Below are 25,000 nucleotides of genomic sequence, written 5' to 3'. Positions count from 1 at the left end.
ACACCACACACATCACTCGCTCCCCCCTCTCTCTCACACACACACAAGCTTTCCTTCACACACACTCACACACTATAGCTGTCTATCGCTCTCACACACACAGACACTAGCGCTCACTCACTCACTCACTCACTCACTCACTCACTCACTCACTCACTCACTCACTCACTCACTCACTCACTCACTCACTCACTCACTCACTCACTCACTCACTCACTCACTCACTCACTCACTCACTCACTCACTCACTCACTCACTCACTCACTCACTCACTCACTCACTCACTCACTCACTCACTCACTCACACACACACTCACTCACTCACTCACAGGCTTACCGGTGCTGTGCTTTTTCACATCTTTCTTCAGTCCACAGAGCATGGCTGCTGTCCTCTCCAAAGCATGGGCTTCCCGTGAGAGAGCAAATCAGAGTCAGACTTACAGTACAGCCCAAGAGCCAATCAGAGCCAGGCTTACAGTACAGCCCAAGAGCAAATCAGAGCCAGACTTACAGTACAGCCAAGAGCCAGGCTTACAGTACAGCCCAAGAGCCAATCAGAGCCAGGCTTACAGTACAGTCCAAGAGCCAATCAGAGCCAGGCTTACAGTACAGTCCAAGAGCCAATCAGAGCCAGGCATACAGTACAGCCCAAGAGCCAATCAGAGCCAGGCTTACAGTACAGTCCAAGAGCCAATCAGAGACAAGGTTACAGTATAGTCCCAAGGATGAATCAGGTCCAGGCTTACAATGTAGTCCCAAGGATGAATCAGAGCCAGGCTTACAGTGTAGTCCCAGGAGCCAATCAGAGCCAGACTTACAGTACAGTCCAAGGGCGAATCAGAGCCAGGCTTACAATACAGCCCAAGGGCGAATCAGAGCCAGGTTTACAGTACAGTCCAAGGGCGAATCAGAGCCAGGCTTACAGTACAGTCCAAAGAGCAAATTAGAGCCAGACTTACAGTACAGTCCAAGGGCGAATCAGAGCCAGACTTACAGCCTACTCTCTCTCCCTCCCTACCTCCTTACCTCTATCTCCCTCTCACTCTGTCCCTCTCAACAGCTCTCATACAAACACAGACAGATGCATTTATGCACACACACACACACACACACACACACAGATAAATCCTGCTAGTCTTCCTCCTGTTCACGCTGTACAAACGTGATCTTCAGTGAGGTAAGAAGGCTCCAGACAGTGAGCGGATGGAGAGAGGCAGCCGTCAGACTCCCTGATCACCGGTTCAGCAGCAGAAGCCCGTAAAATACGCAGATGGGGGGGGGGGGCTGTACGGAGAGACGGAGAATCAGCCGTCCTAAAAGAACCATCCTAAAGCGCCCGTCCTAAAGCCCCCGTCCTGACAGAACCGTCCTGACAGAGCCGTCCCCCCGGCACAGAGCAGACAGAGCCGAAAGCTGACACGCCCTCTCCTGCTCCTCCACAGCTCTCCTCACTAAGAGCCAGAAACAAAAAGAACGAAGAACAAAGGATAAGAGAGGAGTCTATCCCTCCCTCTATCCCTCTCTCCCTCCGCTTCCTCCCATCTGAGTGAGGACCTTTATTAAACTGTTGCTGGTCTGTGTTCCGTCCTGCCACGTGTGTCTCTCGCTCTCTCTCTCCCTCTCTCTCCCCCCCTCCTTCCCACTCTCTCTCTCTCTCTGAGTGCAACTCTCAGTCTGCTACTGCTTCACACCCTTCCCCCTGCTCGCTTTCACACCTGCTGTACCCCCCCAACACCAACCCCCCCACGCACTCACACACACACACACACACTGACACACACATCTCTCTCACACACACACACAGGCACACACACATCACTCAGCGTGCTCATTAAACTGCATAACAGGACTGTGCATACAGGGCTGCGCATACAGGACTGCGTATACAGAACTGCGCATACAGAACTGCGCATACAGGACTGCGCATACAGGACTGCGCATACAGGACTGTGCATACAGGACTGCGCATACAGAAGTGCGCATACAGGACTGCGCATACAGGACTGCGCATACAGGACTGCGCTGTTCTGCAGGTGATTCAAAGTGTGAACTCCTTCTCAGAAAAAAAAGGGGGGGGGGGCACTCTCCTAACCTAATGGTGACCCCCCCAGGAATGCAGGAAACCAGCGGCTCTTTCCTCTGAAATAACACCCTGAATATCAGCGGGGGGGGGGCAGATCTGCTTCCTGGGTCCCGTCCAGCTGCTGCTGCCTGCAGGAGCTCCACACCTGTCTGTGTGTCAGTCAGGCACGCGTTCCACACATACCGCCCTGCCCCCCCGCCCCAACCCCCCCTCTGCCACTGTCACCACACCCCACCACACCCTTCCCCCCCAGCCCCTCTCCCCCGCCGTTCCCACTGCACCCCAGCAACCACCCGCACCCCCCCCCCCCACAGCCCCCCCACGCTGCCACCACATCTCACCCCCCCAGGCCACTCCCCAAACACCCACCCGACCCTGCTGCCAACACTCCCACAGGAACAGAACCATGTACCCCATAATCTCCTCCTTCCTCTCCAATCTCACTGCCTCCCTTCTTCTCCCTCCCTCCCTCTCTCTCTCCCTTCCTACCTCCCTCTCTCTCACTCTCCCTCCCTCTCTATCTATCTATCCCCTCCCCCTATCTATCCCCCTCCCTCCCTCCCTCCCTCCCTCCCTCTCTCTCTTTCTCTCTTCCTCTCTCATGTCGTGCCATTATTGGTAGTATGATTCATTCCTTTTGTTAAAAATAGACACACAGGTGGATTTGTCTCAGATACAATTTTTTGAAGAATAAATGAAATGAGCTCTAATATCTCACTATGATTACACAAAGCACATTATCTATTGTTCAAAGCACAAAGGAACAGACAATATGAGCACCATACCTGTGCCACACCCATACCATACCTGTGCTATATCTGTGCCACACCCAAACCATACCTGTGCTATACCTGTGCCACACCCATACCATACCTGTGCTATGCATTACATTACAGGCATTTAGCAGACGCTCTTATCCAGAGCGACTTACACAAGATTTTTTACATGGGATTTACATTGCACCCATTTATACAGCTGGATATATGCTGAAGCAATGCAGGTTAAGTACCTTGCTCAAGGCTACAACGGCAGTTCCTAACCAGGAATCAAACCTATGACCTTTCGGTTACAAGCCAGGTTCCTTACCCACTACGCTACACATGCCGCCCACCATGCCACACCAGGCCAGTGCCACTCACAGCCAAAGGCCTCGCCCCCACGTTCTGCACTGGCAGTGAAGAGGAGAACTCTTCATCCTGGCAGAATACTGTAATGTATTGATCTGAGGTCTCATTAGACTCCCGCTTCTCTAAGGGTGAGCGGGGGCCTGCTAGCAGGGACAGGCTCCTCAGAGAGCTCAGTCCCGAATACCCAAATGATTCCTGGAGAAAGTGCAGGATCTGAAAGGAGGACTAATTAGTTTCAAACTGGAGGAGAAGGAGGCCAGCGAGTAAGTGGTGTGATGAGCAGGAGGCCCTGGGGCTCGGAGCGGGACACCTGAAGTAGGCTAATTAGCAGTGACACACAGCCCAGCCACACCGACACACACCCGCCAGGCTTTAAACAACACACCCGCCGCAAGTTTGAGAAACCGGGCGCACAAACTTTCTTCCTGCGACGGGACTGGATTGGGGACACAGAGGAGAGCACAAGTAGGTCATTTTCTGCACAGCTTCCACCGGCAGACTTTACTTTAGAAAAAGAGTCCAGAGCCATTTTAATTTCAGCTCTCTGGACCTGACAGAGAGAGAGAGAGAGAGAGCTGCAAAAACGAGAACTTCTGAAATAGAATATTATAGATTATTCAAACTGGGCTGTGTGTGTGTGTGAGAGTAAGTGGGACCTTCTCATTTCTAAGATCTCCTCCCTTCTCCCTCTACTATGAATCAGGTGTTCTGCTGCCATAATTAACACGGACACGGGTGACTACCCACAACCCTTTGCAGAGACTCTGAACACCTCCCGGCCCCATAAAAATAGCTCCCCAACTTTAAAACCACACCTGCTCTGCTCACCTGAACACCTATCATCCCTGAATCACAGCTTTAAGAGGCTGACCCTGGGAAACCGGTGCGGATGTGGTCGGGTCTTGAATGTGCACCAGGCCAAAGCCCTGCAGCTCCACATCACCGCCTCTCACATCCCCCACAACAAGGGGAAGAGGGGGGCTCAGTCACACCAGCAACTCACAGGGAACAGCGACCCCTGCTGGTTAATCAGGAGCAAGCAGTCGGCCTGACTGCTTACTCAAATTCAAAAGAAAAGAAATGAAAGAATAATTGTTAAAAGAAATGTTTAAATCCATACACACTCTACTGCAAATAATACTTTTAACTTATTGAGCCACTTGAGCCAAAATGGCAACTCTAAACAAAGAGATGGAGCCACTCTGTTTAAAAAGTGCAATGCAGATGATTACAGTAGCAGTGAGCACACACTCCTATAGGGCACACCCCAGGGCACCGGGGTTTGAACCCGCAGCCTCCCAGCTGCTGAGTGGGAGTGGAAGGAGGCAAATTAACAAGCGCTTGACAGCCTGACGGTCCTTAAGAATTCATTTAGAAAATTAACGGCATGTCCAGCAGTTCGGTGACCTATTTCTTTCAGATGAAGAAGATATGCTGCAATTTTCAGCTGTCAGTTTTTTTAAAACCCAATTTAACAAGACAAGCAGGGTTTCCATTACATACACAGGCAGGGCACTTATCTTTCAGTGCATGAATGAAGAGCACAATAAAACTCTCTTCAGAATAATCAGCTGGTTATTAAGAGACTGCATTATTACTGTAGCTGTTGACAGTCATTCTCAATGGAATCACTGCAAGTACTGCTATTCAGATGTTCTGCATGTACCTTAGCAACCCTACAAGAAAGACAGTGATGCTGTTACACTGAGAAACAGTTACACTGTTACACTGAGAGACAGTTACACTGTTACACTGCGAGATAGTGATGCTGTTACACTGAGAGACAGTTACACTGTTACACTGCGAGATAGTGATGCTGTTACACTGAGAGACAGTTACACTGTTACACTGAGAGATAGGGATGCTGTTACACTGAGAGACAGTGACTGTTACACAGAGTGAGAGTTGTTACACACACACGCACACACAGATACTCTCCCAGACAAACAAGCACACACACACACACACACACACACATCTAATCTCTCAGACACTTTATTTTTGGAGTTTGTTACCTGAAGCCACTAAAAATAACAGAACAGGCAGAGGCTCAGTGCTGAATTCTAATGTGCAGCTGCCTCAGATCCTGGCGCTGCATTCTGTCCTACGCTGCCCTCGTCCCGTACAGCAGCGCTGCGACTGTGCATCACATACCGCACGCGGTGTTACACCACACCGCCACTGGCCTGTGCTTCACATACCGCACACGGTGTTACACCACACCGCCACCGGCCTGTGCTTCACATACCGCACACGGTGTTACACCACACCGCCACTGGCCTGTGCTTCACATACCGCACGCGGTGTTACACCACACAGCCACTGGCCTGTGCTTCACATACCACACGCGGTGTTACACCACACCGCCACCGTCCTGTGCTTCACATACCGCACGCGGTGTTACACCACACAGCCACTGGCCTGTGCTTTACATACCGCACGCGGTGTTACACCACACCGCCACCGGCCTGTGCTTCACATACCGCACGCGGTGTTACACCACACCGCCACCGGCCTGTGCTTCACATACCGCACGCGGTGTTACACCACACCGCCACCGGCCTGTGCTTCACATACCGCACGCGGTGTTACACCACACCGCCACCGGCCTGTGCTTCACATACCGCACGCGGTGTTACACCACACTGCCACCGGCCTGTGCTTTACATACCGCACGCGGTGTTACACCACACCGCCACCGTCCTGTGCTTCACATACCGCACGCGGTGTTACACCACACCGCCCCCGGCCTGTGCTTCACATACCACACGCGGTGTTACACCACACCGCCACCGTCCTGTGGCAATCTGGGGTAGGGGGGGATGAACTTGGCAGGAGGTGCCAGTCTCACATGCCAGGGGTGATGCCACCACAGTTCCCTAAAACAACCTCAATTACAAACACATTGTGTGTGTGTGTGAGTGTATGTGTGTATATGTGAGTATGAGTGTGTGTGTGTGAGTGTATGTGTGTATATGTGAGTATGAGTGTGTGCGTGTGCGTGTGTGTGTTTGCGTGCATGTGCGTATGTGCAGGTTCACAACCTCAATTACCCGACACAGAAGTGCGAACACGGAAACAGTCCATCGCAGATAAAAGTGTGAGCTGAAGAGCTGAAAGGCTGAGAAGCTGGTAAGGGTGAAGCAAGCTCACACACGCACATCCAGGGCCACGCATTCCTCTCCAGCAGCGATTAAAGAATGATGAAGATCATTAGAGTGCAGCTGGGAGTGAGCAGCACGCGCAGCTACAGAGAGAGAGAGAGAGAGAGAGAGAGAGAGAGAGAGACAGAGTCCCAGTGTGAGTGAGTGAGAGAGAGAGAGAGAGAGTCAGCGTGAGAGAGAGAGAGAGAGTCCCAGCATGGGCCCGAATATGAGATCATAAGAGCCCACTACGCATAATTAGAAAAAAGAAATTATAACGTGGGCACATCTGCAGAACCAGAAGCATAACAGCACTGATTAGAGGACTCCTGCAAGTCTACTGAAATGAGGAGAAAGAAGGTGCTTTTAGGATCCAGTATAACTCAGCACTGCACAGCAGTTATCTGGGGAGTTCACGCATCACAAGTTTCCATTTGTCCAGCTTGCCCAACGCCTCCCATCAATAGACTTTTCACCACATGGCTTTAGTGGCAGAGACAATGCACACCTACACCTGATTACACCTGTACCCGATTTACACCTGTACCTTATTCATACCTACACCTGATCACACCTGTACCTCATTAAACCCTGTACCCAATTTATACCTGTACCAGATTTACACCTGCATCCGATTTACACCTGTACCTTATTCATACCTACACCTGATGTCACCTGTACCCAATTTACAGTATGAAGCAGGTAAATTCTCCATTACTTGTAATGCCCACAAAACAATGAAAAAATCAGAACAGTAAAAAGGACGTCTCTGATCATTCCTCCACTATGAAAACGACTCTGGAGCGTGTGCATCACAGAGCAGATTTTTACCCATAATGCTGACATATAAAGAGCCACTGGCTGGCAGGTATCCAGGCCAGGTCACCCTGCGAAGGCGGCTTCACTCATGCTCCAGCGCCTGTGATGGCGTGCAGAGTGTGTATTTGTGTAAAAGAAGCACAGACACTGTTGGAATTGTATGTGTGTATGTATATATATATATATATATATATATATATTATGCAAGCGCACTGATGTGGGAATCAGAAATAGAAACCTCACCTCAGGATTGTGAGAGGTGAGAGAGGCAGGGTGTTCAGTGGAAATGTGTGAGTGTGGAGCTCAGACACACAATTTTACAGCGAAGACAAATGCATAAACAGCCCTTCCCTGCACAGACACACAAAAACAGCCCTTCCCTGCACAGACACACAAACACAGCCCTTCTCTGCAAAGACACACACAAACAGCCCTTCCCTGCACAGACACACAAAAACAGCCCTTCCCTGCAAAGACACACACAAACAGCCCTTCCCTGCAAAGACACACACAAACAGCCCTTCCCTGCAAAGTTCAGAAGTCTTCATCTCAACAAACCAGCTCATCTCACACTGCTGCCAACATGGCCACCACACAACAAGCTATTCGCATTATTTCAGTTATTTAAGATAAAAAATTTGTATTCTTCCATTATGTGAAATAAAAGATTTTTATGCAGCTCTGAATTTTCACAAACAATATACCCTGCACTCCATCATAGGAGGCCTATAGATCAGCACCCACGCTTAAATAAAGTCTTATTTTAGAACTCTACCTCTGGCTGTGTTCAGTGCCTCTCCATAGGCCTTTCTGGTTGGCTGTTTACCATCTCTGTTTCCCATTGGCCACAACATGTCCTGCTTTGAGATGGAATCATTCAGATCACAGGGAGAGTGACATCCAAAAAAAAAAACCCCAACCCCCCCACAGCCCCAACCCTCCAGCTGCCCCAGCCCCTCCAGCTGCCCCGATTCCCCCCTGCCCCAGCCCCTCCAGCTGCCCCGATTCCCCCCTGCCCCAGCCCCTCCAGCTGCCCCGATTCCCCCCTGCCCCAGCCCCTCCAGCTGCCCCGATCCCCCCCTGCCCCAGCCCCTCCAGCTGCCCCGATTCCCCCCTGCCCCAGCCCCTCCAGCTGCCCCAGCCCCTCCAGCTCCCCCAATTCCCCCCTGCCCCAGCCCCTCCAGCTGCCCCAGCCCCTCCAGCTGCCCCGATTCCCCCCTGCCCCAGCCCCTCCAGCTGCCCCGATCCCCCTGCCCCAGCCCCTCCAGCTGCCCCAGCCCCTCCAGCTGCCCCGATTCCCCCCTGCCCCAGCCCCTCCAGCTGCCCCGATTCCCCCCTGCCCCAGCCCCTCCAGCTGCCCCGATTCCCCCCTGCCCCAGCCCCTCCAGCTGCCCCAGCCCCTCCAGCTCAGATAAATCCGCTCTACTCCACTCTACCGTGAACTCTACGGCTGCTCAGCTGGCTCTGTGTCAGCGGCCCTCTCAGATCTACACCGCGTGCTGGGGTAAGATCCGGAACATTCTACCCACCATTAGAGAGATCCGGAACATTCTTCCCACCATTAGAGAGATCCGGAACATTCTTCCCACCATTAGAGAGATCCGGAACATTCTTCCCACCATTAGAGAGATCCGGACCGTTCTTCCCACCATTAGAGAGATCCGGACCATTCTTCCCACCATTAGAGAGATCCGGAACATTCTTCCCACCATTAGAGAGATCCGGAACATTCTTCCCACCATTAGAGAGATCCGGACCATTCTTCCCACCATTAGAGAGATCCGGACCATTCTTCCCACCATTAGAGAGATCCGGACCATTCTACCCACCATTAGAGAGATCCGGACCATTCTTCCCACCATTAGAGAGATCCGGACCATTCTTCCCACCATTAGAGAGATCCGGACCATTCTTCCCACCATTAGAGAGATCTGGACCATTCTTCCCACCATTAGAGAGATCTGGACCATTCTTCCCACCATTAGAGAGATCCGGACCATTCTACCCACCATTAGAGAAAGGTCACAGTTCAGTGCCTTTGTGCCTTTACCAGACCGCCCACAGACTTTGGAGAATCTGTTGGTTTTTTAATAAATGACAGGAGTCAAGGTGAATTTAAAACCTTGACGTGAAAGCTGTATTAATCACTTGGCCTCAAACACAGGACTCTCAAGGATTTCTTTCAGATGTCATAGAGCTACACTGACTCCTAGTGGCAATCAGGTTGAACAGCAGCAGGTACACCTGCAGCAACTGCACAGTTCAAACACAGGTACACATGCAGTAACTACACCGTTTAAACACAGGTACACCTGCAGCAACTGCACAGGGAAGCACAGGTACACCTGCAGTAACTGCACAGTTTAAATACAGGTACACCTACAGCAACTGCACTGTTTTAACACAAATACACCTGCAGCAACTGCACAGTTTAAACACAGGTACACCTGCAGTAACTGCACAGTTTAAACACAGGTACACCTGCAGTAACTGCACAGTTTAAATACAAGTACACCTACAGCAACTGCACTGTTTTAACACAAATACACCTGCAGCAACTGCACTGTTTTAACACAAATACACCTGCAGCAACTGCACAGTTTAAACACAAGTACACCTGCAGTAACTGCACAGTTTTAACACAGGTACACCTGCAGAAACTGCACAGGGAAGCACAGGTACACCTGCAGTAACTGCACAGGGAAGCACAGGTACACCTGCAGCAACTGCACAGTTTAAACACAGCTTCTGTGATCACACAGCACAGCCAAACCCAGCACATTTACTCCAGTTCTTGCATAAATTATTTAAAGGGGCTGTATGTGCCTTATCACATTTTATTCGAATAAAATCATAAGCAAAAATGAAAGAAAAAACAGAAACGTCTCCCTCGCGAGTGGAGGAACTGTCCTACATTCCATCTCTGAAGGAATCTGAATAAACAGAAATAGATAAATATTCACCCAAGCGTGAAGGCCCTCATGCTCGAGTAAAGGTTTCGCATACATACCCAACCTCCATATTGCGAGGGCGGCATCATTCAGCCGCCCAACCTTATAAACTAATTAAGTGTCTTTACACGGGCGGGACAGACATTGTGCAACGGAGCAGACTCGCACAGTGACATTTCAGTCACACTGTGGACGATCGAGTTGAATGAGGATCCGTGGAGAGGGCGGGGGGTCGAGTTGAATAAGATGAAGATGAAGACCGTAATCTTCCTCCAACTGCGGACTGTGTCTAAAAGCGGTTTAAACGGTTATCATTATCAGGGGGTCACTAAAAACCGGTTGATGGCACATTCGGACACAATAAAAATGCAGGGCACAAGTCACAACTCTTCTCCGTTCTACCGGAACTCCGCACTGGGTCAACAAAAGACGACGCTATGATAACGCAAAATAATAATAATATTTGGGTTAATAAAAAAACTGGTGATAATACAGTGAATTCAAAAGTTTCAGTGTGCCGACCAGAAACATCTATGATCACCGTTGCATTACTATGGACGAATAAATAGATTACTTTTAAATTCGTGTTGGGCTGTGTTCATGTTTATTTCACTTTGCTAAAATGACGACAGGCCTGTATGACAGTCCCACTAAAATTAATCGGCCGTCCGCATTTTTGCGCAGACGTGCTCGATACACCTGCACGCCTCACGCCACCTCGTTCATTAGCATAGCCGCGAGGTATTCCCCACCGGAAAACAGGGGGTTAAGATGGGCGCACGTGGAAGTCCGAATGCAGGTTAAAAAAAATCACCACGCCTTGCATATGGCAAGCCAGGGTACTCCGGACGCCCCGCGGTTATTGGGCTGGCTCCGACAGCACTGGCGCTCTCGCCGTCATATTGTTGTATCACAAACCGTCTCACAAACGCTGGAGGTGTGTTAGAGAATATGCCGACAGCAAGCAATCACTACAGTGTCTGGCTTACAGGCTGCACACAAGCACATCTTTCGCCCAGATTCTTCTCTGCAGACGTGGCAGAATTTTCAAATATTTATTCGAAGACAAACATTAACTGCCATCAGATCAACAGCGTTACAGTCCACATTACATTTCCGTCTCAGTGCCTGAAGTGATCCTCTCTCCTCAGCTCGGTAATTACTGCCATAAAAAATATTTTTCACACGTAGCCTAATACCGTGACAATATTGATGTAAACTACGTGTATGCATGCATTTAGCGCAGATATTTATCAGTGACGTTTTAACGGTAACTGTAATAATGATGATATGCTACCTTTATAGAGTCTCCTTAGAACAGACTGGAAGAACAGCATCTTCCCCGCGTGTCCGCCAGCTGCGACGGTATCCCTCGCGCTACGACAGTGGAACACCCGTCCGTGGGCAAGGTGCACGCGACCCGCTTCCGTCTCGCATTCCTGTCAACTCGCAAGGTTCTCGCTATTCAGCACCGAAAAGCTAATTAAGCGCACGTGTGGCGCAAGGCGAATAAAGAATCGCTAAAAAAGAAACACGCCGAATGGTCTCCTTTAACACCGAGTTCTAGGGTAGCTCACATTCACGTGGTGGCGATCAGTCTGACTTGAATTTGCGAGACCGATTTGGCCAGGTAGTGTGGAGGAGCGATGCGCATAGATCTGCCTTATAGATCGCTTAAATTCCTGTCATGTATTATCCGATTTTTTATCTCGACCATTAAGGATTTACCATTTGTAACGAAAATGAAAACATAAACATTTTATTTTTCCAGTGCCAAAGTTCTTGGAGTTGGCAAATCAGGCCACAGGGGTCAAATGTGCACTGCTAAATGGCTGTTCTTTTATGATATAAAGATCATTTCAACTATTTTAAGTGTGAAATGGCCGATACACGTAGTAACCAACTCTTCTCTGAAGTAACCTACATAGTGATGACTCACAGTCACATGTTATGTCACATGATATATATCAGAAAATGAAACCGTGAAATCATTCAAATCCTGGGTTTTTCCCATGGTGCGCAGGCGTCCTGGGCTATGCATGGCAAGTTGTGGTCACTCACTCACTCACTCACGGACGACCTTTGAGGGACGTTTAGTAGGGCGCATGTGCAGGTGGTGCTTTGTTTAGTAGGACGCATGCGCAGGTGGTGCCAGCTAAAATGTCTGGGGAAGCGAGGTGCACCGTGGGTCTGGACGGTTCCGTGCTTATTGGTGTTAGTAAACTAAGTAACGCCATGGTTAGGCCTCGGGCTGCTTCGTAGCTGTGAACTGGAGGGCGTTTCGCACATTCTGTGGTCTGTGGCTGACCTGTTTTTGGCCTGAGTAACTGCGCCTCTTGACTGTGGGCATTCTGTCGCCTTGGCCCCGGAGCTGGGAGCTGGGAGCTGGGAGCTGGAAGGGGCTTCGCTGTCAGGCTGTGCAGCACGGGGCAGCCAGCCGAAGGAGGCGGGCTCAGTGGAGACAGATTTTAACTGCAGGGGTGCAAACCCCACGCACAGCATCCCAGTAAACACTACTGACTTTAACATGGTGCCTCACTCATTGTATTACAAACTGCCACACTGACACTGCAGCTGCCTCATTCTGGTACAGAGACAGAGACACACACACACATACACACACACACGCACACACACACACACACACACTCACACACACACGCACGCACACATGCACACACGCAAGTGCACACGCACACTCATACACACACACGCACGTACACACACACATACTGTGACAGGAGGTGATTTGAGTCTAACTCTGTTTGCCCCTCGCTGTCCACCTGGTCCCAGCAGGGTTCACTGCCAAATGGCAGAATGACTCTGCCAGAAAGAACAGCTCTACACACCCACACCCACAGGCACCATCCCGCTCTACACCCACACCCACATGCACCATCCCTCTCTACACCCACACCCACAGGCACCATCCCGCTCTACATCCACACCCACAGGCACCATCCCGCTCTACACCCACACCCACAGGCACCATCCCGCTCTACACCCACAGGCACCATCCCGCTCTACACCCACACCCACAGGCACCATCCCGCTCTACACACCCACACCCACAGGCACCATCCCGCTCTACACCCACACCCACAGGCACCATCCCGCTCTACACCCACAGGCACCATCCCGCTCTACACACCCACACCCACAGGCACCATCCCGCTCTACACCCACACCCACAGGCACCATCCCGCTCTACACCCACAGGCACCATCCCACTCTACACCCACAGGCACCATCCCGCTCTACACACCCACACCCAGAGGCACCATCCCGCTCTACACACCCACACCCACAGGCACCATCCCGCTCTACACCCACACCCACAGGCACCATCCCACTCTACACCCACACCCACAGGCACCATCCCGCTCTACATCCCCACACCCACAGGCACCATCCCGCTCTACATCCCCACACCCACAGGCACCATCCCGCTCTACACCCACACCCACAGGCACCATCCCGCTCTACACCCACACCCACAGGCACCATCCCGCTGTACACCCACACCCACAGGCACCATCCCGCTCTACACACCCACACCCACAGGCACCATCCCGCTCTACACCCACACCCACAGGCACCATCCCGCTCTACACCCACACCCACAGGCACCATTCCGCTCTACACCCACAGGCACCATCCCGCTCTACACACCCACACCCACAGGCACCATCCCGCTCTACACCCACACCCACAGGCACCATCCCACTCTACACCCACACCCACAGGCACCATCCCGCTCTACATCCCCACACCCACAGACACCATCCCACTCTACACCCCCACACCCACAGGCACCATCCCACTCTACACCCACAGACACCATCCCGCTCTACACCCACACCCACAGGCACCATCCCGCTCTACACCCACAGGCACCATTCCGCTCTACATCCCCACACCCACAGACACCATCCCGCTCTACACCCACACCCACCATCCCGGCTCCACATCCCCACACCCACAGGCCAGCCAGCCTGAGGACCTGCATACATACAAGGATATAAATAATTATTAACATACATCGCTCTGCTCTGACTGCCTATTCTACCAGCTAGTCTAACTATCTCTGTCTGTAAACTGGCCGACACGCTTCATCATTAGCTCTGCTACAGTTCTTTCTCCATACAGCCTGCCTTTATTATTACACTGGGCTGGCCAGTGGAGGATCAGGTTCCTCCTCAGATTTCTTCTTTTTCTTGCCACTGGGGAGTTTATTTTACTGCACTTGTCTTTTGGGGTTCAGGTCTGGTTTGCAGCCATTTTTTTCTGTTCTCTCTGTAAAGGGTCTTTGTGACATTGTCACGTTCAATACAAACAAAATTTAATTGAATTGAGTTTATTCCGCTGTGTGAGAAGAAATATCACATTATTTATTAGCTTAATAAACCATTTCAAAACTTCAGTTCACCTATAATGCACCACCCGTTAGAGCAGTCAGCCACAGTCGGCCTGAAGTGATCAGAATTCAGAGTCAGTTTAATTGCCGTTTCTGGAATTAAAAAGTGCAACTCAACTGGAACCTGCAACCCGCTGTCTCCGTTTAAACCCAGAAGCCAGCGCACCACTGGAGAAGCAGCTCGCGCACAAGCCTGCGCTTGCTGTGACAGGGTATGTCGCGTCGCTGAGAGGGATAAAAAAAATTGTATTGCTCCCCGCTTGGAGAGGGCAAGACAGCGCTTCTGAGACGAGCGACACTTTGATCACTCGCATGCAGTGGGGCTTCCCACCGGCACGACCGGCACATCTGACGACACTGGAACATTAATGATAGAGCGCGCGAGCGACATAACAACAGCCCGGCCGAATGAGTAAGAAGCGGACAGGAATGACAGTCGGGAAAGTAGGCTATACACGCCTACATCTTACCAATACGAACGTTAGCACATTAGGTCGACGACCGCTGTTTAATAAACAGCCTACTGGCATATTTATGTCGGTCATATTTATATAACAGCGCCTTCGCCCCAGGAACAACTGTGAAGACGAGCGTGAAAACACAATGAGAGCGGCAGCACGCTGCCTGCCGCAGATGGACGGCACGGTCTGCGCAGGCCAGGCAACTCATTAGCCCATTTTACATCCTTATTCCCCGCTCCATATCGCTCCGGCGTCAACACAGATTCTAATGAAACAGAATTCACTGGAAGCGTTTCGAGAGCACAGAGGAAGGTTACTGTTCGAGTCCTATTTAGTTGCGGAATAACAACGTAAAGAAATTCTTTTCTCAAAATATTCCATCGAGGTCACCGAAAAGGCGAGGGATACACATCATCACTTAGCTGTGAAAATTTTTTTTTGGAGGGTAGCCACCGTGCCAGTAATACGCCTCCAAATATAATTATTGAAATGCCAGATATATATAGGCTACATTTTACAAGATGAACAGTAGGACATACAAATACGTACTGTTAAAAACAGGCAATTCAGCCAATTTTTGCCTCACTTTTTACTGACGATGGTGACCATAAACTAACACCTAAGATAATACTGTGAAATAATGCCTGACTGTGACATGCTAATACCGATCCTGCAATTTCCTTTCAGCTTTAAATGACGGCCAAGGAACGTACTGGAAAGCGGACAAACGTCTTTTCCAAAATTTTGGAGACGTTAAGAACCAAAAAAAAAAAATCTTAGCCGCGGTGAGCTGCCGTTTTATTTCTCCTGTAACGCTCTTTAGTGAGCTCGTCAAAATTAAAGTCTAACAATTAAAGTCTAACAGAAATTAGACACCAGGTGTGGGGAAACGAAGCAGACACGACAGAGGCACGCGCAGGAGCATGAGCGAGAGAGCCACGTGTCCTTAGTTCACCTCCGCTCTTCATCAAAGGCTAATTTCTCTTTTAATTAAAAAGATGGGGCATCCCGCTCAAACCCAGACTGCATCTCGCGCTACGTGTGGTCTGCGTGGTTTGTTCATGAGAAACACAAACTTAGCATTCTATTGTGTGCTGTGGGAGGCCACAAAAAAGCACTCAAAAATCATAATACATCCTAACTTCTGTCCCTCACAAAAAGACAGCATGTGTCATAGTATCTCACATAATAAAGGTTAGTGTTAAAGTGGTACTAGGCATATGTCGGGAAAAAGTTGCAATTTTCATAGTGTGCAGCCCATAATATCCGTATTGTAAATATGAAGAAAATTTAATTAGAAAATGACATGCTGCATGGTGTAAGTATATAGATTCGGTTACTGGGATTTTTAAATGATTTGTCCATTTACTTTGACCTGATTTTATACCCTAACCTTGTTAACTGTATCATTAATTATTGATGCGCTGTTACCGCACGGACTCACGCGTACCACTGGCAGATACAGGGAGTCCCAGCGGGACTGTCAACAACCCGCCGCTCGCTCCGTACGACCTGCCACTCGCTCCCGTCTTTCACTGCATTTGACTCTAAGTGACAGGAGCGCTCCCGTTTATCGCGCCCGCTGAGCTGTCAGTCACAGCGTCCTCACTGTTCCCGCCAAGCTGGAGCCGTGCGGACGCTCGCGACGGTGCGAGTGCGACGCCTTCCTTCGCTTCTAAAAGTGCGGACCGAGCGTCGTTACGACTCACTGGCTGTTTCTCAATATGCTTTCTTGTCTGTACTGTTTGTGAGTAAGGATGCATCATTTTGGTATGCATCTGATTGCTTAATTGGCTCACTGATTGACAGTGCAGGACATCACACCTGTAGGTTTTTAAGTAGGACTCGCATAAATGCAAAAAGAGAGAAAAAGTTTTTTGGGGAGGATGAATGCATGAGTGGTTTTTATGCATCTGTTAGTACAAAATCACAAGGTGTTTCTAATCACAACTTATGAGTTTACTCCCCAAAATACAATTTGGTGTAACCATAAATAATTAGGAAATTAGCAGAGGATCCTGTGCCCTCAAATATGACTGAGGAGAAAGGTATAAAACATAATTAAAATGCAAATGAAACTTTGAGCTACAAAAGAACATTGACATTTACTGGTACACACGATGAACACATTTCTCTGGCACCATTAAAATCCACTCAAGGTAAAAAAGAAAAGAAAAGAAAAAAACAACAGCTGACTGCACAACCATTTTATCATATTTATGAGAAAAATGGAAAGAAATATGAATGTTGATAAGTTTGAGGTGTTCTAAATATAACCCAAGGACCAACAGAGCAGAGGCATGCAGAGGAGGAGGTGGAGAGGGTTTCAGTCTGAGTGACATACACACACACACACACACACGCACACACGCACACACATACACACACACAGGCATAGTCACACACGCACACACACACACGCACGCACACACACACACAGGCATAGTCTCACACACACACATACACACACGCACACATACACACAGTCAAACACACACATACACACACGCACACACACACACAGTCATAGTCACACACATACACACACAGTCATAGTCATACACAGTCAAACACACACACACACACACACAGGCATAGTCTCACACACACACACACACACACAGGCATAGTCACACACATACACACACACACACATGCAAACACTCACACACACACACACACACACACAGTCATAGTCACACACACACACACACACACACAGTCATAGTCACACTCACACACACACAGTCATAGTCACACACACACATACACACACACACACACACACAGGCATAGTCACACACACACACACACACACAGGCATAGTCACACACATACACACACACACATGCAAACACTCACTCACACACACACATGCAAACACAGGCATAGTCACACACATACACACAGTCATAGTCACACACACACACACTCTCTCTCTCTCTCTCTCTCTCCCTCTCTCTCTCTCTCTCTCTCACACAGCCCACTGCAGCCCCACACAGCTCATCTCTGAAGACCAGCCTGTCCTTATCTCGTGGCTGGGATTCACCAATATTTTTTTCCCCTTAATTCCCCACATTTTAAAGACACACCTGCACCCCAATCCGCCCTGGGACCCCTCAAAGAGAGCGCATTTGGAACGTACCTTTCGCCGTACCCCTGGTCTTTCGACGGATGACCCCCAGGCGGCACTTCAGTGAGATGGAAAACATCCTCCTGTCACCTGCCCCCGCCTGGTCTTCCTCCCCCACCTGCTCTTCCTCCTGTCCGTCAGCTCTCCTCAAGCAGTCATTCTTTTACCCAAAAGCAGTCGAGGTAAAAGGGGTTAGGGTTAGGCCTCATCAGCCGGAGTCAAGAGTCACATGGGCCCAAAACGAGCCTGCTCCCATTCCCCCGCTCAGCACAAGACAACGGCACAGCTTCCTCTCCTCTCATTCCCTCCCTCTCTCTCTCTGTCTCTCCCTCTCTCTTGCTCTCTCCCTCTCTCTCTCTGTCTCTCCCCCTCCCTCACTCTCGCTCTCCCTCTCTCCCTTACTCCCTCTCTCTCTCTCTCTCTCTGCATTTGAGTCTCTGTTCCAGCTGGGAAAGTTCCAGCCAGTGGCTTCAGCTTCTGAGCTGAGAGGAGAGACAGAGAGAGAGATAGAGTGAGGAGGGAGAGGGAGAGAGAGGAGGGAGAGAGAGACAGGGGAGAGAGTGAGAAGGGAGAGGGAGAGAGACAGAGACAGAGGGGGATAGAGAGACTGGGGAGAGAGACAGAGACCAGGAAAAGAAAAAGAGCAAGAGAGGGGGCAGAGAAAGGGAGGGAGAGATGAGAGAAGGAGAGGGACAGAGACAGAGAGAGAGGAATATAAGACAGAGAGAGATGGGGGGGGAGACAGGGAGGGAGAAAGAAACAGAGGAGAGAGAGGGGGAGGGAGACAGTAAGAGAGAGGGAGAGAAAGAGACAGAGAAAGAGGGAGGCAAAGAGAGGAAGCATATGGAAGGTATATTTGATCAAGAATACTGATCGAAATGTATAAACACTTTGAACACTGTTCACACATACTCACTCAGACACACACACCAGACCAGGATGCATTCTGTCAGATTAGCATTGGAAGCTGGAGCCGTTGTCAGAACAGCCTGTAATTAATCACACAACAGCGATGAGCAGAACCCAGCGTCTAAAGAGCTCTCAGAACCCGCTGGAACACAGCCGGGCTGTACCGGCTCCAACTGCTCTTTAAATGGGCTGGAACCGGAACTGGGGGGGGGGGGGGCGGGATGGGGGGGTAAGAGGGGTGTCTCATTCTCAGCTCACTCACTCACTGTCCAGGGTTCATGTTGTTGCTCATTTAAAGGTTTTTTTTTTTCTTTTTAGATTGTTCTACATCTAAAACCAACAGAAATACTTTGTGGTCCATCCTGACCAATGCTAATACAAACCTGCTTCTCATTACAGAGCAAATGCAAAAATCAACTCCATCGGAGCTTGTTGAGTAAAATTTTGTTCCATTCATGAACTATAATTAACATCAGTTTCTACATAATGCTGATACTTCTCTCCTTGAACACAGTGATCACTGGTTATGCACCACAGAAAATGTGAAAATAGTTTTTGAAAAATAACTACTATACATGCACACCACCTGGAGCCATAACCTTTCTGTACATGTAGTGCTGGGAGTTGTTTTTTTTTTCTTTAAAGCACAAACCTGTGATTGTCCCTGTAACAGCCACTGAAAAGCCATCATCAGGTCATCAAACTACTCCTCGGATCTAAAATGTCCACCTCAGCACACAAAAAACTGCCTGTGCCAACAGAAAACACACTAAAACTGCGATACAACCCCAGAGAGAGAGCGATCTCGTTCAGGACAAGTTCCCTTTCCTGACCATCGGATAAAGGAGAAAATTTCCAGCAGCAATACATTGGGGTTTCCACCCACTCCTTTTAATATTTCATCATGTCACAAAATCCGCTCAAAATCCCATCATCAGAGCCTCCGAATTCCCCATGGGTCACCACAAGACCCACCGAAACCTCACAGACGATGGACTAATCACCATCCCGATGGCTCTGATGTGCAAACAGCCAATGGGATGTTGGGCAGGTTATTCACCGCATTTCCTGACAGCCAATCAGAAGCTGGGACTCTACAGCCCATTGGCCATCACTGATCCCATGTGCCCAGGGTCACAGTCGGGGTCCACCGTGTCTGGTGGATGAAAAAGCTTACCACATACCTGGACATTTTAGCAGACACCACGAAAAATATAAAAATGAAAATCTCAGAACTGCACAAGCATGCTTTAGAAAACATTTTTTTTTTTTTTTTTTTAAACTTCAAGACAAAATAGACTTCATAGCTTGATTAAATGAACAAACAATAGTAATAACATTGTCTTTATTTCTTTAATGAAGGCAGAGCACACCTCTAATAACTTAGAACCTGTCACTCAGGAGGGTTTTTCCCCACAGATTTTGTTTTACCCATGATGTGCTACCACATTTTACAACTGTTTTTGTTGCTAACATTAGATAATTTTGGCTGATTTTCAGAGAAATTGACAAATTCACTTGAGTGCTCTAGCAGGTGTTACTGCTGCCGGGGAAAGCATACCGCAGGCACATCCAATCAGAGTAGCCTAACGAACGCAAGGGTTTGTGGGAAATGAAGTCTCGTAACCTCAAGCTCGGCGATTGCTGTAAAAGTGAACTCCCATGTTCGTTTCAGGGATTTTTTCCAGCAGCTTGATTTCTATAAGACAAAGTGTCTGGCAAACTGGTTTAACCCAACCCGTTTACCCAACACTGACAATCTACCCACGTTTGGCACGTGCTTCCCACCCCGAGTGCCAATAATGATTTCGGATCGTTTGTAATTACGTGGCACTAACACTCAGAAACAGGAAAAGAACCCCCCAGCGAAAAAAAAAGAAATCCTCCGTTCACACAAGTGCACAGAAAAACGACAGAAGGGTGAGAGAAGTTGTAAATAGACTTTATTGAGCGAGTGGGCAGATCACTCGTTCTCCTCGCTGCGCAGGCGGGCGTTCGGGTTGGTGACCTTAATGGCCAGCTGGGCCGCCCGCTCCACAATCACCTTCCTGTTTTTGGACGAGACGTTGTGGGCGATTTCTGCGCAGTGCGTCCTACAGGGAGAGGGAACACAGCAAATTAATCACACAGCCAATCAGGTTAACTAATTAACCCATTAAACTTCCAATTATCCAATCATACTGACCTATCAGAATGCACTGTTTAAGTGTTCTAGACTTAAATTTAGTTTAAGAACCCTGAGTTATAGAGGATTTCACTAAGCAACAATGACTGTTCAGGAAAAATAAACCAGTCATTTAAATTAAAATTCAAACAGCAGAGTCTTTCACCCAAAGTGAATTAAAGGCACATTTCACACAGAAAGCCAACAGCGACAGTTAAAAGTCCTAAGTACCAACATCAAAGACCAGCCTGCAGACCAGCACCTCCAAATGCAGAGAAGGGTTTGTTTTAAGAATAAAAACATCAGTTTGGACTGAAAAGGTGAGACGCAGAAAACAGGCCTTCCTGACTCAGTGGGGGAGGGGGGGGGGGGTAGACAGCGACAGCACCAGGCGCAACAACCAGTCTTGATGAGCACATTCACTTTCTCCACCCAGGCAGGAGCAAACACAGGAGAGAGTCTGCTGCTCAGTGACAGAACCACTGAGACCCATCAGTGACAGAACCACTGAGAACCATCAGTGACAGAACCACTGAGACCCATCTGCACCGTTACTGTACGCTACAGCCAAGCCCTCAGAACTGAGATTAACACAGAGGACCCAGACCCCCCACCCGAACTCTAAATGTGTACGAATGCACCGACCAACCAGGACGCCTAAGAGTCCACCTCTCACTCCAGTTTAATGCTGGAGCGCTGCCCTTCAGTAAAAAATAAAAAATAAAAAATAAAAAATTTCAGGGGCGCCAGTTAAACTGTTGAGCGCTTGGGCATGTAAGGATAATGTGTCAAGATCACAGGTGAGAACACAGGAGCTGGGCCTTTAGAGCCAGTCTACAGTACCGCCCTGCACCTGTGCTGCAGTCACCAAACACACATCATAAGCACCGTTACTGCCTCAGTAACACTTTAACACTCAGCACTGCTGTAGCGTTAACCTGTACATAAACCCCACGTGCACACCTTTACGTTACACTCATTTATTACACCTTTCACCCATTACCACACATTTCACCCACAATCCCCCAGCAGCAAACCAGGCTTGAACCCTTGACACTAAAAGACAAGTTGAAATAATGTCCTCAGTGGAAACAAAGCTTTGACCAATGGTGGTGCGTACACTGCGGGAAGGGGGGGGGGGTTAGCCCACCAATAGGTGATTAAGAACCCACCATTACTCCACTGACTGATCAGAGCCAATCAGGGAGCTCGGCTCCAAACCTATTTTCAGCTGGTCTAAATCAGCAGGGCCCCACTGGCCCCTATGTCAGTTTGGGCAGTTAGGGCTGATTCTGCTTCTGATTTCAAACCAACTTCTGCCCTTGATGTTAAAATGAACTCAGTTACATACACAATCAGACCTCTCAGCTAAATCCCTCCTTACAATCACAAATCTCACACAGAAAATGGGGTCTAATCTACTGGGTGAGCAAACCAGAACAAGCTGAACCAGAGGCAAGTGGAATTAAACATTCTGCCGACACAGTGGCCCTCCAGGACTGGAACGGCCCTCCCCTGCACTGTGTGCTCAGAGAATCCAGGGTCCACTGCCTCGCTGAATCCACACCAGGACTTACTTGTTGCTCATCAGGAGAACCTCGAGCTCCTTGACGTTGTGCACCAGGAACTTCCTGAACCCGGAGGGCAGCATGTGCTTGGTCTTCTTGTTGCTACCGTAGCCGATGTTGGGCATCAAGATCTGGCCCTTAAAGCGCCTGCGGACCCTGTTGTCGATACCTCTGGGCTTACGCCAGTTTTTCTGGAGAAACACGGAACACAAAATTCAGTTACTAGGGCAGGATGTGAGGGGAGAGTTTGGGAGGCCAGGAGAGGATGCAGTAACCAGCACAGGCTACAGGGAATAGGGGAGTTTACGAGGCTGCTCCAAAAAATGGTGACCTTATACAGTCAGGTGGCTGTACACCTGCAAAATCGTGGGGGGGGGGGGGGGTTATGAACTTCCTGGCACGGGTACTCACCGCGATCTTGACATAGCGATCAGACTGATGGCGGATGAACTTCTTCGTCCTTTTCTTGACGATCTTGGGCTTGATAAGAGGCCTAAGGGCAGCCATTTTGCCTGAGGATGAGCAGAGAGAGTTAAATTATGATACTGCACAGGTGTCTCACAGAGCTGCAGCTGGGGACTGTGACTGTACAGCTCAACCCTGATGCACACTACATCAGACTCACACACCAGCCTGTCCAGGGAGACATCTAGTCACAGAACCACAAAGTCTACACCCACAGAAACCTCCAGCATGAAGCTCAATAACCCTCTAACAGTCATCCATCACAGCTGTTTTAAAAAAATGGCTACACTTCTGTACCTAATGCATCCAGCTAGACACCAATTTCTATCATTAGCTCTGACATTCGCAATGTCCTTACCACAGTCATAATTGAAATGGTTAGTTGTTGACCGACTTCAGGTAATAATCAAATCCTTGTTTTTTTTTTCAACCCTGTGTGTAAATATTAATTGTTTTCACCGTGAAATAGCCACCAACAATACTACCCTACATGTCGGTTTATAACAGAGCTAATTACGGAGTATTCAACATGCTCGCGAGAATCAGTTTAACACAAACCTCGCTGGACATGTTTGAAATCAGAGAACGTCGCAACAAACGTTAAGATGACTTTGCAGATTTATTAATACAGTACGTTACCGACTTCAACAGCGTACGCAAGCCTATATTCACAGTTCAGTAGTTTACATAGCTATGTAACAGAAAAGGCGTTAAACGAAAACACGACAGGCCCCCCCAACGCGACCTATGCACGCAGCCATTACACCGTCCCAAAATACAACTTCTCCACAAAAGAATTTTAACTTTGACTTCAGCCGAGAATAAAGCTCGTGATTTATAAGCTACTTGGTCAACCACACCACATCGGTATAACGCAAATGAAGCAAGTCGTGCACCGTTGCTCTGAGAGCACTGTTGCACTGTACACAGCTAACGCTAATTACATCCTTTCATGTATAAGGTATATAACATCATAGCACACAAACTTTTCATAAATAATGGCACCCACAAATGTTTTATTATAACAGGAATACGTATATGTGTTTGATTTGTTTGGAAAACTACCAGTACTTCAGATGATTAAAGATTTTTCCCACTCACCGATGAGTGTGACCGTCCTCACGAAGACAGTACAAGGAAGAGAAAGAGGGAACAGAGAGGATGACGGGAAATGAAATCAGAAGCAAACCCGAGAAAGCGTAATGAAACTTGACTGTTGTCTTTTTTTAAACTAAAAAAATCCAACCATATTCATAAGTAGGGATATTGTTTATCTGCTCATTAGTAATGCGATTTTGATAAAACACGATTTTATAATCATTACTGTGATTTTGTTACCTTTCAAGACCTTTCGGAAACAACCGGAAGTATTGATTTGATAACTTCCGAGGTAGCCAAGTGGTAGAGTACCATGATAAAATGGCTTTCAGTAAAACACCAGAGCGAGAAATTTTACAATAAAAGTTAGAACTCACTCGTTCTTATAGTTTTATGTTATTACCTTCAGTATCTTACATATACATAAACCCTCATAACTGTGTTAACAGTATCTAGGCAGCACAAGGAATTTAAAAACATTTTTTACATCCCTGCTTCAAATTGAAATCATATAGCCTTAAATGTGGCCATCTTAGGCAGGACATTTAAAATACTCAATCTGTCCGGCTGTGCGTTAATTACGAGAGCAGGCTGCCAAATGAGAGTGATGTTAGCATGCCTTTTAATAGCTAACTTTGCTGTGTCTGGGCTAATGTCGTTAT

The 25,000-nt window shown here is 48.7% G+C and overlaps 2 protein-coding genes across 11 annotated transcripts in view; both read right to left on the bottom strand.

Annotated features, from left to right (window-relative positions):
• LOC118208365 (glutamate receptor-interacting protein 2-like) overlaps nt 1–18,438 on the bottom strand; it is a 48,525-nt gene extending 30,087 nt beyond the window's left edge. For 7 of the 10 annotated variants that reach the window (XR_004761549.1, XR_004761550.1, XR_004761547.1 and 4 more), the window contains exons 1-2: nt 18,147–18,438; nt 338–406 (exon numbers count right to left, since the gene is read on the bottom strand). Coding sequence is in view for 6 of the 10 variants with exons in the window: in XM_035382963.1 (XP_035238854.1) it covers nt 338–406; nt 18,147–18,213 (136 nt within the window). In the remaining 4 variants the exon portion in view is untranslated. Of the gene's footprint in view, nt 1–337; nt 407–11,420; nt 11,725–18,146 lie in introns of those variants that run through there. The other 3 variants (XM_035382965.1, XM_035382966.1, XM_035382968.1) reach the window with 3 other exon arrangements.
• A 2,531-nt stretch (nt 18,439–20,969) lies between these two features.
• On the bottom strand, nt 20,970–24,470 carry rpl32 (ribosomal protein L32). Its single transcript, XM_035380588.1, has 4 exons — nt 24,342–24,470; nt 23,187–23,287; nt 22,785–22,966; nt 20,970–21,136 (listed from the first exon to the last, which is right to left on the bottom strand). The coding sequence occupies exons 2-4, from the start codon at nt 23,280–23,282 to the stop codon at nt 21,007–21,009; spliced, it is 408 nt and encodes a 135-aa protein (XP_035236479.1). The 5' UTR covers nt 23,283–23,287; nt 24,342–24,470; the 3' UTR covers nt 20,970–21,006.
• Between the last annotated feature and the right edge of the window lie 530 nt (nt 24,471–25,000).

The sequence above is a fragment of the Anguilla anguilla genome, chromosome 11, assembly GCF_013347855.1.
Source record: "Anguilla anguilla isolate fAngAng1 chromosome 11, fAngAng1.pri, whole genome shotgun sequence".
In the NCBI taxonomy this organism is placed as follows: Eukaryota; Metazoa; Chordata; class Actinopteri; order Anguilliformes; family Anguillidae; genus Anguilla; species Anguilla anguilla.
Note: the sequence above shows the minus strand (reverse complement) of the source record. Positions and strands in the feature narration are given on the sequence as shown.

What these genes read in the sequence shown, in the direction of transcription:
- rpl32 (XM_035380588.1), bottom strand. Translation starts at nt 23,282, where the DNA reads ATGGCTGCCCTTAGGCCTCTTATCAAGCCCAAGATCGTCAAGAAAAGG. An exon ending in ATCGCTATGTCAAGATCGCG is followed by an intron (nt 22,967 to 23,186) that starts GTGAGTACCCGT and finishes GTGTTTCTCCAG; the next exon opens with AAAAACTGGCGTAAGCCCAG. An exon ending in GTTCTCCTGATGAGCAACAA is followed by an intron (nt 21,137 to 22,784) that starts GTAAGTCCTGGT and finishes CTCTCCCTGTAG; the next exon opens with GACGCACTGCGCAGAAATCG.